Source organism: Saccopteryx bilineata, chromosome 1 (assembly GCF_036850765.1).
Source record: "Saccopteryx bilineata isolate mSacBil1 chromosome 1, mSacBil1_pri_phased_curated, whole genome shotgun sequence".
In the NCBI taxonomy this organism is placed as follows: domain Eukaryota; kingdom Metazoa; phylum Chordata; class Mammalia; order Chiroptera; family Emballonuridae; genus Saccopteryx; species Saccopteryx bilineata.
This window is the reverse complement of record NC_089490.1, coordinates 240,714,440-240,724,176: the sequence shown is the minus strand read 5'-3', so window position 1 is coordinate 240,724,176 and position 9,737 is coordinate 240,714,440. Positions and strand designations below refer to the sequence as shown.

The following is a 9,737-nucleotide window of genomic DNA, read 5'->3' as shown; positions in this document are numbered from 1 at the left end:
CGCGGTGGAAAGCAGAGCATATCCCCACCTTTGGGTGCAGGTGGTTCTCTGCTGGGTCCGGCCAGGCACAATGCGCAGGCGGCCCTGGGGCAGCGCGGGTCCCATGGCTCCGCTCCGCCCTTGCAGCCCCCCACCCCCACCCCGTCAGCAGCAGAGGGCGCTCGAGGCCACCGCGTCGGCCCCGCGCTCGCAGGAGCGGCGTGCTTCGGGTGGCTTCCCCCGACCCTGCGAGTCCAACGTGAATGCCGGTATCAGGCAAAGTTTGGCCCGAGAGGCCAGGCTGCGGGTCCGGGGTAACCCGCTGAGCACGGAGAGCCCCGCCCGCCTCCCCCTGCACCCGCGAGACCTCCAAATCCGAGGCTCACTCGGAACTGCCACCTCGGGGAGCCCTTCCCATCGAACCACAGACGACGCTTAGGTGGACTCAAAAAGCCACCGTGCACCGGCGACGGGGCAGCCCGCGGGCTCTTTCCCGCGCCCTGGGGCACCGCCCGGCCCGTGACGTCACCGCGCCCGGGCTGAAGCGGGGCCGCAGCACCACCTGGTGGCCGCGCGAGTTCCCGGCGCTGTCGTCCCCTCCCCGCCCAGACCGTCCGCTTCCTGCGGCTACGCCCGGGGTGCCGGGACCGGGAAGGTCTGTCTTGGCCGGCACCCGCCTTGAAAGGGGAAGGAAACGGGGTTCAGAGGGAGCCAATCAAGCCCTGGTCTCCTGCCGTCCGCGCACCGCTCTCGGACGGGGCCCCTCCTGCGTGTCCACCGCCCAGCCAGCCGAGCAGGCCCAGCTGCCCACTGGCTCTGCTGCAAAAACCCCTCTTCATCTTTGCAGCCTAGGCCGCCCTCGGTCCCAGGACACTTCGGGAGGCCCAAGCCCTGAGGGTCCCTACTACCCGGGCATCCCCTGCCCGGCCTTAGGGGCGGGGCCGCCTGCTTTGCAGGCTGTGACTAGAGCCTGCCCCACGGTATGTGAGTAGCAGCAGTCCCTGGGAGCGTGGTTAGCATAGCGGCCATATCCAGCACCCAGCAGGAACCCAGTGGCCCGGAGGAAACCTGAGTGCTGCCCTGGGGCAGTGGGGGAGGGAGGAGGGTCTGGCCAAATGCCTGGGCAGCTCCCAGGGTGGGGCATCAGCGGAGGCCTGAGGGAGCTGGTGGGTCAGGGTCCCCTGAGGGTCTGAGGTTAATGACAAGCACCTGGGGCCAGTCTCTCCGCCAGCCCCCTCTCTCCTCTCTCCACGCGGGTCTTAGTCCTGGGCCCTCTTGTCAGGGAAGAGGGACACTTTCACCTTCGTGACAGCCTCCTGCACACCAGCAGAGAGGCCTGGGGACCTCCGTGGGGCCCCGTGTGGATCTAAATGAACCTGAAAGAAGGAGCAGCCTCCATGTCCGACTGCCGCAGGGCCTGGCCCAGGTGGGGAGCTCTGTGAGGCACATGGCACTCCTTTCCCAGCTGGGTCAAAACCCACCCCATGGGCTGTGGGGACAGCCCTCAGCCTGGGCCGTCTACCTGCAGGTGGGGGTGCTGCTGTGCCCCAGCCCTGCCCCCCTGCTTGCAATGTGGAGCTGGCCATGGTCAGGGCCCAGCCAGGGCAGCGTTACAGGAAGGGGTGGACTAGACAATGTGACCAGCACAAGTTACTCTTACAGCTTTAATCCAGCCGCCCAGGGCCTGGGCAGTGGGGCAGCCGGGCAGGCCTCTGCCTGCTGCTGATGAGCGGCTCCCCAGCCCCTGGGGCAAATGGGGCTCCTGGAAATAGAGACTATAAGAAACCAGGGGCTGTGTCCTACACTGGTGTGTCCTTCCCCAAGCCCTCCAACCCGCCATGGTCCAGCCCAGCTCCTGTTCACTTCCCTGGGCTTGGTCCCCTGCAGGGCCCAGGGCGGGGCTTTGGTCAGGGACCTGTGAGTGGAGGTCCTCCCCATGCCCAGGGCCAGATGCAGAAACAGAAACAGGAGAGGGGCATCTGTGGAGGGACCGCAGAGGCTCCTGGCTCCTCAGGCTCCTGGGTAGGCAGGCTGTGGTGGTGTGTAAGGGGGAGGGGCTGAAAGCCAAGGAGATAGGACGAGGGTCGGTGGCCCAGGAGCACAGTAACTGGCCCCAACCCCGGAGGTGCAGGATGCAGGGAAGAGCCAGCCTGGGGTCCCTGCTCATACAGAGGGAGTGCCAGAAAGACCCAGGGTGGCCAGGACAGGGAGGTCCTGGTGCAGGGGTGGGGCAGGCAGGAGAAAGGGGCTGCAGTCTGCTCACTCACCTGTGGGGCTGTGGACAGGAGGTCCAGCCAGGTAGAGAGGATGCTGGGGAGGACCACTAGGTGGGCACATGAAGCCAGGTGGTGGGGGCGCACGGACAGCTTTGGGGTCTTGGGGGTACAGGGACACTGGCTGCACTAGGTAGCTTGTCATTGCAATCTCCTGGCCTAGGTGGGGGACAAGGATCAGCACTGAGAGCTCCACCTCCATGGGTGCTGTTGCCTCCTGCCCAGGAAACCAAGGTGAGCACACTGGCACCTGGTGGCTGGTTTCCAGACCTTGCCTGTCAGAGCAGAGCGGGGAGTGGGAGTGTGCTCCAGAGGGTCTGTCTGTGGTTAGCATGGCTGCTCCTTGACCAGGTTTCAGACCTCAGGAGCCAGGGCACAGCCTAGGGAGTATGTACTCGGGCTGGTTCCCTGTCATGCAGAAGGGGTGCCCTGAGGGACCTCCAGCCCTTCCCTCCCACTGACATCCTGTTGGCCATTGGCACTTGCACACATCTGAATAGTCATGTGCATGCTTGGCCATGTCCACACGCTCGGTCTTCTCTCTGGGTGATGTGCTGGCCGGTGTGTGTGCAGAGTTCATACACCCTGACCCTCTGTTGCCCCTGGTTGAACCCAGCCTGTTCCGCCTCCTGGTGCCCAGCAGTGTCCTTACCTGCATAGGGGCTCTGCAGCTGCTGTCGCCGGCGGGACAGGTAGCGGCAGGTGCAGAAGCAGCAGCAGATGGTGGTGGCCACCACGGCCACAAACAGGATCACGGCTGAGGCGATGCCTGCCGTGACCTTGGGACTTGAGATAAAGAACAAGTCCTCTCATCTTGCAGCACTCATAGGAGGGGTGTGCTGGGGACCAGAAACTGCTCAGGGTGCTGGGGCCTTGTGGAACTTTACCAGGTCCCTGTGGCGACCTTAGGGGACTCTGCCTCCCGGAAGGAAGGCTGTGATGCCTGGCCAGGCTGAGGCATGTGGGACAGTTAGCATGGAAAGGCGCTTCAGAAGTCACCCAGAGCTGTTTTCCCCCCAACCCCCCTCCATCTCAGCCTCCTGTGTACCTTATATTAGTGGTCCCCTTCACAAAGAAACCTGGAAACCATGGATTTGGGCACCCCTATTTTATCAAAAGGAAACAATGACCCAAGACCACCCAGCTAGTGAGCAGTGGACCTGTGAGTCAAACCCCTGTCCTCTCCTTCTGGTCACAGCTCCTTCCACAACAGTGCCCTGTGGTCTGGGTGTGAACTCTGGGCCTCCCTCCATGTGGCCTGATGGGACCAAGGGGAGCCCAGCCCCAGCTGTTAGGTCACAGTCACCCCCAGGGAGTCTGGGCTTTGGTCCAGGAAGAGGAGGTGGACAAGGGTGGTGGGAGGAAGGACAAGCCTAGGCAGGCTCCTGGGAAGAGGACAGAAAGGGTGTGAGGACAGCGCACCTGAACCCCAGGCAGTGCTTCTGCCGAGACTCAGAGATGACCAGGCTCAGGTCCCTGCAGCAATACCGACGGTGGCAGGTCCCACAGCAGAAGGAGAAGGGCTGGCAGCTAAAGCCTGGGTGCCAGGCATCATTCTCGTCCAGGTACCCTAGGCAGTGCGTGCTGGCCAGCGCTGTGGGCAGGGCAGGGTGCCCAGGGGCTACCAGGCTGGTCCTCTGGCCACCCTTAGCCCCACCCTTTGGTCCCTACTACCCCCTCATAGCCCCCAGTAAGCCCCGACCCTTGGCACCTGCAACCTGAGAGCTGCCCTTTCTCCCCACCCAGAGGCCTCAGGTCCCTGACCCAGTGTTAGCTCCCAGGGCCCAGTCTCCTCTCCCTCCTGCTCCCTGCAGATGGCCAGAATCCCCAGGGTCTTGGGGACCTCGCTCCTGGCTCCCTGCCCTTACCCAGGGGGGGCCCCAGCACCAGTAGGGCGAAGGCCAGAAGTGGCATAGTGGGGGCAGAGGTGCTGTGGGTCCTGAAGCTGCAGGGGGCCTCCCGCTGCCAGGCGCCGCTGTAGTGGTGGCCAGACTGACCGAGGCTTGTTGTGGTGACTCCGCCCAGGGCCCGCCTCCAGCCCACCAGTAGAGTGCTTGTCCCCTCCCTACACAGTAGCATCCCTGTCCAGCGCTGTAGGCCTGCCCTTGTGTGCCCAATCCGTGCCATGCACCCCAGAAACCTTGACCCACCCTGGTGCCCCTCCCTCCCAGCGCTGCCCACTCTGGAGGGGCAGGACTGGACCTGCCCTGTAGCCCAGTGTCCATCTTCAGACACTGGGGAAGGGAGGGGGGAAGCTGGGAGTCACCGGGCTCTCACTCCCAGAACACAGGCCCCACTGAGGCGGCTCAGAGCAGCTTTGTCTCAGCCATGGCCGCACTGACTCCCTGAAGTGGCCCCTCCCCCTCCGAGTGCACAGCCACTGGCATGCACTGACCTGTGGCCTCACTAGGCTGGTACTGGGGCAGGCACCCCTTCCTTACAGCAGCCTGCAGATCTGTCCCCTGGCCACGGCAGTGGGCAGGCTGGGTCCACGAAGTGCAGTTTTGGGGGGTCCCTCCAGTCCCACAGATTCACATTGTGTGCAGGGACCGTGTCCCATGCTATGTGAGCGCCCTGACCAGGGCTGCAGGTCAAGCGAGGGAGAAAATCAAACTCCTGGCTAGTGCCCAGCCATGTACAGCCCCTTCCAAAGCACACAGACTTGGACCTCATGTGAGACCTGTAGTTCCACAGGCTCAGCCAAGCTCACAGGAGTCATCACCCACTTCACAGAGACACTACCCTGGAGTCAGTTCAGGCGACACTCGGGTAATCCAGGAAGCGCAGGGCCCACGTCTTCTAAACCTCAGGAGGGCCCCCATCTCCATCAGCTGATATTGTGGACAAATCCTCCTGGTGCTCTGAGGTAAGGGTCCGGCGCGGGGCACGAGGCCCAGCAGAACAAAACAGTGTCAGGGAAGACCAGTTCTCATACAGAATAGCTGTAACTGCAGAGATGTCCACCCTCAGGCCACAGCCTAGACTGTGTGCCTCTCACCACCCCTCAGTGCCACGAGGGCAGGGCCAAGTGGCCTAGGGTCCCTGCTGTCCCCCCGCCCTGGCAGCAGGAATGCTTCTCAAGTGGAGGGCCCTCTCCTGCCCCAGGCTGACTTGCCTCTTCATCATGGTCCCCTCTCTCCATCTCACCGGCCTTATCCCACAGAAACACACTCTCTCTAGTCTCTCCTGTTAACACGAAAGGTCTCCCTTTTTGGCCACTTTCCAACTCAACCTCCACAGTTCACACCCTGGGTGACATGCCAGCTTGCATGACCCCCGGCTCTTCTAGCATCCTTGTTTACTTCTCAGTGCAGAGTCCCAGGAAAACACCCAAGCCACAGACAGGAGATAAGAGGAAAGAGGGAGAACTGGCACTTCTTAGCAGGGGATGTCAGAGCCTGGGGCGGGACAACTGAGGCTGACTGTTGCCACCATGGACCTGGGTCCTGAGAGGGCCCGGGGCTGAGTTCTGGGGAGGGCTGGGCACCCTAGAAGGTGGTTGTTCAAAGCTTCGGGCCCGGACAGCTTCACAGTACCTTCTCCAGGGAAGGACATACAAGGGTGTCCTTGACACCAACCTCATCTCAGCCCCAGGAGGGGAGGTGCACCACCTTGAAAGACCAGAGGCAGTGATCTGGGACCAGGTGAGACAAAGGTGGGACTTTGACAGCAGCAGACTTCCCCCAGGAGATCTGATCTTAACACTAGCGGCCAGCACTGTGGATAAATCTGTCCCATTGAGCAGATGAGGAACTGAGGTTGGAGGAAGTTGCCTCCCCAGCTCCCAACTCTAGGATTTCAAATTGGGCATCTGCAACTTGGAAGGCTAGGCTGCACTAGGTCTGACTCCTGGGAAACGGTAGTGCCCAGCCCTCACTGTTAGCAGGGGTCATGTGGAGGGAGGTGGCCGAGGCGCGGTGTGGGGACAGGAGAGGCCTGGCTGTGGCCACAGTGCTCTGCTGAGTCATCTCCCAGCTGTGCTGCCCTGGCCTCCACACCACCTTGTGGCCACCCTGCCCTTCTCCTTCCTGTGGGCCTCTGGCAACCAGTTCCTCCGGACAGCTGCTTATTTGCATATCGGACCACACCCACTCCAGGCCATAAGAAGACCCTGTGTCCATGGCAGGGAAGAGAAAGGCCCAGGACAGCGCCAGGAACTAGGCCAAGGTTTGTGGGCTCTCACTGCCCCAGGATAAACATTTCCCCCACACTGGGGAATCTTTCCTGGTGTCCAGCTTTAATCTTTGTCACTGCAAATGAAAGCCTGTCTCCTGTGTTGACCCTCGTGGGGCAGGGACAGCAGTGGGGAGTGGTTTTACTGCTGCCCAGCTGCTGGTGAGCTCTTTAGTCTGAGCAGTCTGCAGGGTCACCTCTCCCAGAACGCCAGGCTGCTGCTGCTCTTGCCCTGGGGCAGCTTGGATCTGGGGCGTACCTGCAGCAATCAGGAAGGACCAGGTTGTCACAAAGGGCACCTTACTAAGTCTGCAGTTAGACAGGGATGGGGCAGGCCGGCATGATTCTGAGACCTGAGGGTAAGAGGGTCCAACTGAACAGTCAAGTGTCACCCACAGGCTAGTGACTTGTGACAATTGGCTTTTTACCCCCTTTCCTGTGTTCTGGTGTTTCCTCTACTTCTGCCCACCAAAAGCCCAGCAGACCCTGAGGTCCCTGCTGCTACGTACCAGGGCCACACTTGCAGGCCCCTGAGCAGCCCAGGGCTCTCTCCCTATCCCCTGCCTGACCCTGAACATCGACTCCTAAGCAGCCAGCACTGCCCTTCCGAGGCTGGGGTGCGTGATTTCGGCTCAATAGACAGCAGACAACAGGAGCCGGTGTTCTCCTTGTGGGAGAACCTGGTGGACCTCTGAACTCCTTCTGTCAGCAGTGGCGGCTGGCTGCTGGGCAGGCAAGGCAGGTGCAAGACTGACACAGGGGTTGACAGTCTGCTGTCACTGGGTCTTTGCCTTTAGGACCGCATCCTTCTGAGGCAGAAGATGAGCTGTCACTTTAGCCCACAATGGGCTCCAAGCTGCTGTTCAATGTGGCAGCACAAGGACACTCTCTGGGCCGACATCCAGGGTCAACCTCGTTCTGAGCAGACTTCAGCCTTGGCCCCAACTTGGCCCTGTGGGTTACTGTGGTCAGACCATCATTTCCCAATGTCAGCAACTCCCCGGATCATAAGGAAGAAATGGCAGGTGGCAGAGTCAGTCCCAGACCTGGCTGCTCGACATGGGCTGGACATCAGGGACACGAAACTGTTCTGTAATGACCCACAGTGGGACCCTTCCCTCAAGACGCAGACTAACTCACTCTGAATTCCACTTCCTGTTTGTGAGACCACTAACCCAGAGGAGTCTTGTAGTGACTAAAAACGGGTGACAGGTGTGTGCACAGCAGAAAGGGAACCCCAACCTCCACGTTTCTCCCCTTGCCTCCCCCACCCACTCTGGAACCCATGACAGACTCAGGTTCCCATGATGTCCCCCCCCCCCCCCAGCAGGCTGCCAGGACAGCATCTGGGTGGGCCTTCCGGAGCCAGGTCCAGCCTTCCCTGTTGGATTCTCCGTCTCAACGGAAGAGGCAGAGGTGTGCGGACTAGGTGCATCTGTAAAGGTCACTTTACTCCTAGAAAAATACACGCTGCAAATCTGAGGGCGAGGTGACCTGCGAGTCTCAGACAGTGGGGTAGAGGTATATTAAATATACTGGGGGAAAGGTTGACTTTTAAAAAAATGTTTTTCCTATTTTTTCTCTAAAAAAGGAAAAACGGCTGCTGCCTGGCACATGTGTGTACATGGGAGCCGTGTGGGGGCTGTCATGCAAACAGTAGGGCATGGCAGTGTCCCAGCAGACCCTTAGTGTTGCATGTGGGGCAGGGGCCCTGAGTGCCTGCACATCTGTGGGTGGGAGCATGGTCCTCTCCAGGGCACACCTGTCTGAACACACCGGACATCCCTGGACATGAGCGTGTCAAGACACAGATGGGCTGGGTTCCTGCCCCTGCAGCCAGCAAACGTCTGTGAGCACATCATCCTGTGGGCAGCACATTTCTGGATGAGCCAGCAGGGGACTCTTCGGATGGGGGGTGCACCTGGGGAGAAAAGGGTCCCAGAGATGGGTCACCTCCAAAGGGCCATTAGAAGTCTGTATCCCAGCATTGCTGTGATAGCACTGGGGGCTCCGTCTTGCTGTTGGCAGGGCTGCTGCACGGCTGCAGGGAGTAGGCGCTCAGGCTGAGGAGCATGCACCCCAGGCCACAGGGCTGCTCGGGCCGGGGGGGCCAGCTGGAGGACCAGGTGCAGACCCGCTGGTCAGATCCCGATGGTCTGTAGAACCCGCCTCTCGTTGTCGTTGAGGTGGCCCGAGAACATCACGTAGCATGGTTGCTGGGCGAACTGGCACAGGAAGTCCGTGAGGTATGCCTGGGGGTGTGTGGGGGGATGGTGCTGTCACTGAGGCCCTGGACACTCAGCTCCAGGGGTGGGGACCATGAGTGGTCCAGGACACACGGCTACTAGACCAGTGACAACACCCTGAGGGGGGCTCTCCACATTCTTGGGCCTGGTTTAGGTTCCGCCCGGGGACTAAATTCCATCAGGAAACTAATGGTACCCAGGATGCCCCTCACATTCTGCCCTGAGGGCCTTCAAACACAGCTACAAGAGGCCGGACCACAGCCCTGGTACAGACCCGAGGGGAATGTGCCATCCAAAGCCCGTGACACTCAGCAAGACCAGAACTCTGCCCGGAGGCTGCAGGATGGACCAAGAGTGGGTTCAGGCCCACGTTCCTGGCTCCGCAGCTTGAGACTCACTTATAAGATGGGGTCTCTGGACGCCATACCTGCAGATCAACCTGATATAGAGGGTCCTTCAGGGCATCAGGGTCATCTTCCTCATCGTCCTCGTAGTAGTCCTCCTCTGTCAGACATAGCCAGCGGGGGGAGCGGTCAGGGCAGAGCCCTGGCAGGCCCCAGGAGGTAGGGCATAGCCTGCAGCTGTGGGAGAAGGGTGAGGTAACCGGAACACTCCCATGGGCCCACCAGTCCCTGCTGGGCAACGTCTCATTAGCGGTGGGTGCAGAAGGGGCATCTGCCATGCTGTCCTCTGCACCTGCTCACCGTATTTACTCGTTGCGAGAATGTCTGATAAGAGCTGGCCAGCCAGGCTGCTGTCATCCTCCTCCTCATCCTCCTCCTCGTCCTCCCACATGTCATTGGAGTCGTCTGGTTGGAAACCAAGGGAAGCTGCAGTCACAGGCTGCCCCTGAACCCTAACAGGCACAGTGGGCCCAGTCTCTGACAGTGGCCTGCAGTCCCCAGTGGGTGAACTGGGGATGCAGGCCTGGAAAGCTGAAGGGAGAGGTGTGCTCTGGGGAGGTGGGCTGCCACGCTCGAGGTGCGCCCTAGCCACCGGTCTTGGTGGTCCCTACCCAGCTCTGTGATCTCAGAGGTCAGGCGTGCTGCAGGTACGCAATAAATGT

General features: G+C 61.0%; 2 protein-coding genes across 3 annotated transcripts in view; both read right to left on the bottom strand.

The window, feature by feature from the left end:
• Positions 1-1,710: 1,710 nt before the first annotated feature.
• SHISA4 (shisa family member 4) lies at positions 1,711-4,285 on the bottom strand. The gene is made up of 5 exons (XM_066239306.1): positions 4,121-4,285; positions 3,675-3,846; positions 2,905-3,038; positions 2,247-2,411; positions 1,711-2,036 (listed from the first exon to the last, which is right to left on the bottom strand). Exons 1-5 carry the CDS (start codon positions 4,164-4,166, stop codon positions 1,990-1,992), a joined length of 564 nt encoding a protein of 187 aa, XP_066095403.1. The 5' UTR covers positions 4,167-4,285; the 3' UTR covers positions 1,711-1,989.
• A 3,570-nt stretch (positions 4,286-7,855) lies between these two features.
• Positions 7,856-9,737, bottom strand: part of IPO9 (importin 9) — a 28,913-nt gene continuing 27,031 nt past the window's right edge. For both annotated transcript variants that reach the window (XM_066239280.1, XM_066239286.1), the window contains exons 22-24: positions 9,376-9,480; positions 9,099-9,175; positions 7,856-8,677 (exon numbers count right to left, since the gene is read on the bottom strand). In XM_066239280.1, the coding sequence (XP_066095377.1) occupies positions 8,567-8,677; positions 9,099-9,175; positions 9,376-9,480 (293 nt within the window). In that variant the 3' untranslated portion in view covers positions 7,856-8,566. The remainder of the gene's footprint in view (positions 8,678-9,098; positions 9,176-9,375; positions 9,481-9,737) is intronic.

Bases quoted from the DNA above. Each gene is read 5' to 3' on its own strand.
- SHISA4 (XM_066239306.1), bottom strand. From the start codon at position 4,166: ATGCCACTTCTGGCCTTCGCCCTACTGGTGCTGGGGCCCCCCCTGG. The intron at 3,039-3,674 runs GTGCGCTGTCCT...CTTTATCTCAAG, and splicing joins AAGCACTGCCTGGGGTTCAG to TCCCAAGGTCACGGCAGGCA. The intron at 2,412-2,904 runs GTAAGGACACTG...TCCCCCACCTAG, and splicing joins GCTGCAGAGCCCCTATGCAG to GCCAGGAGATTGCAATGACA.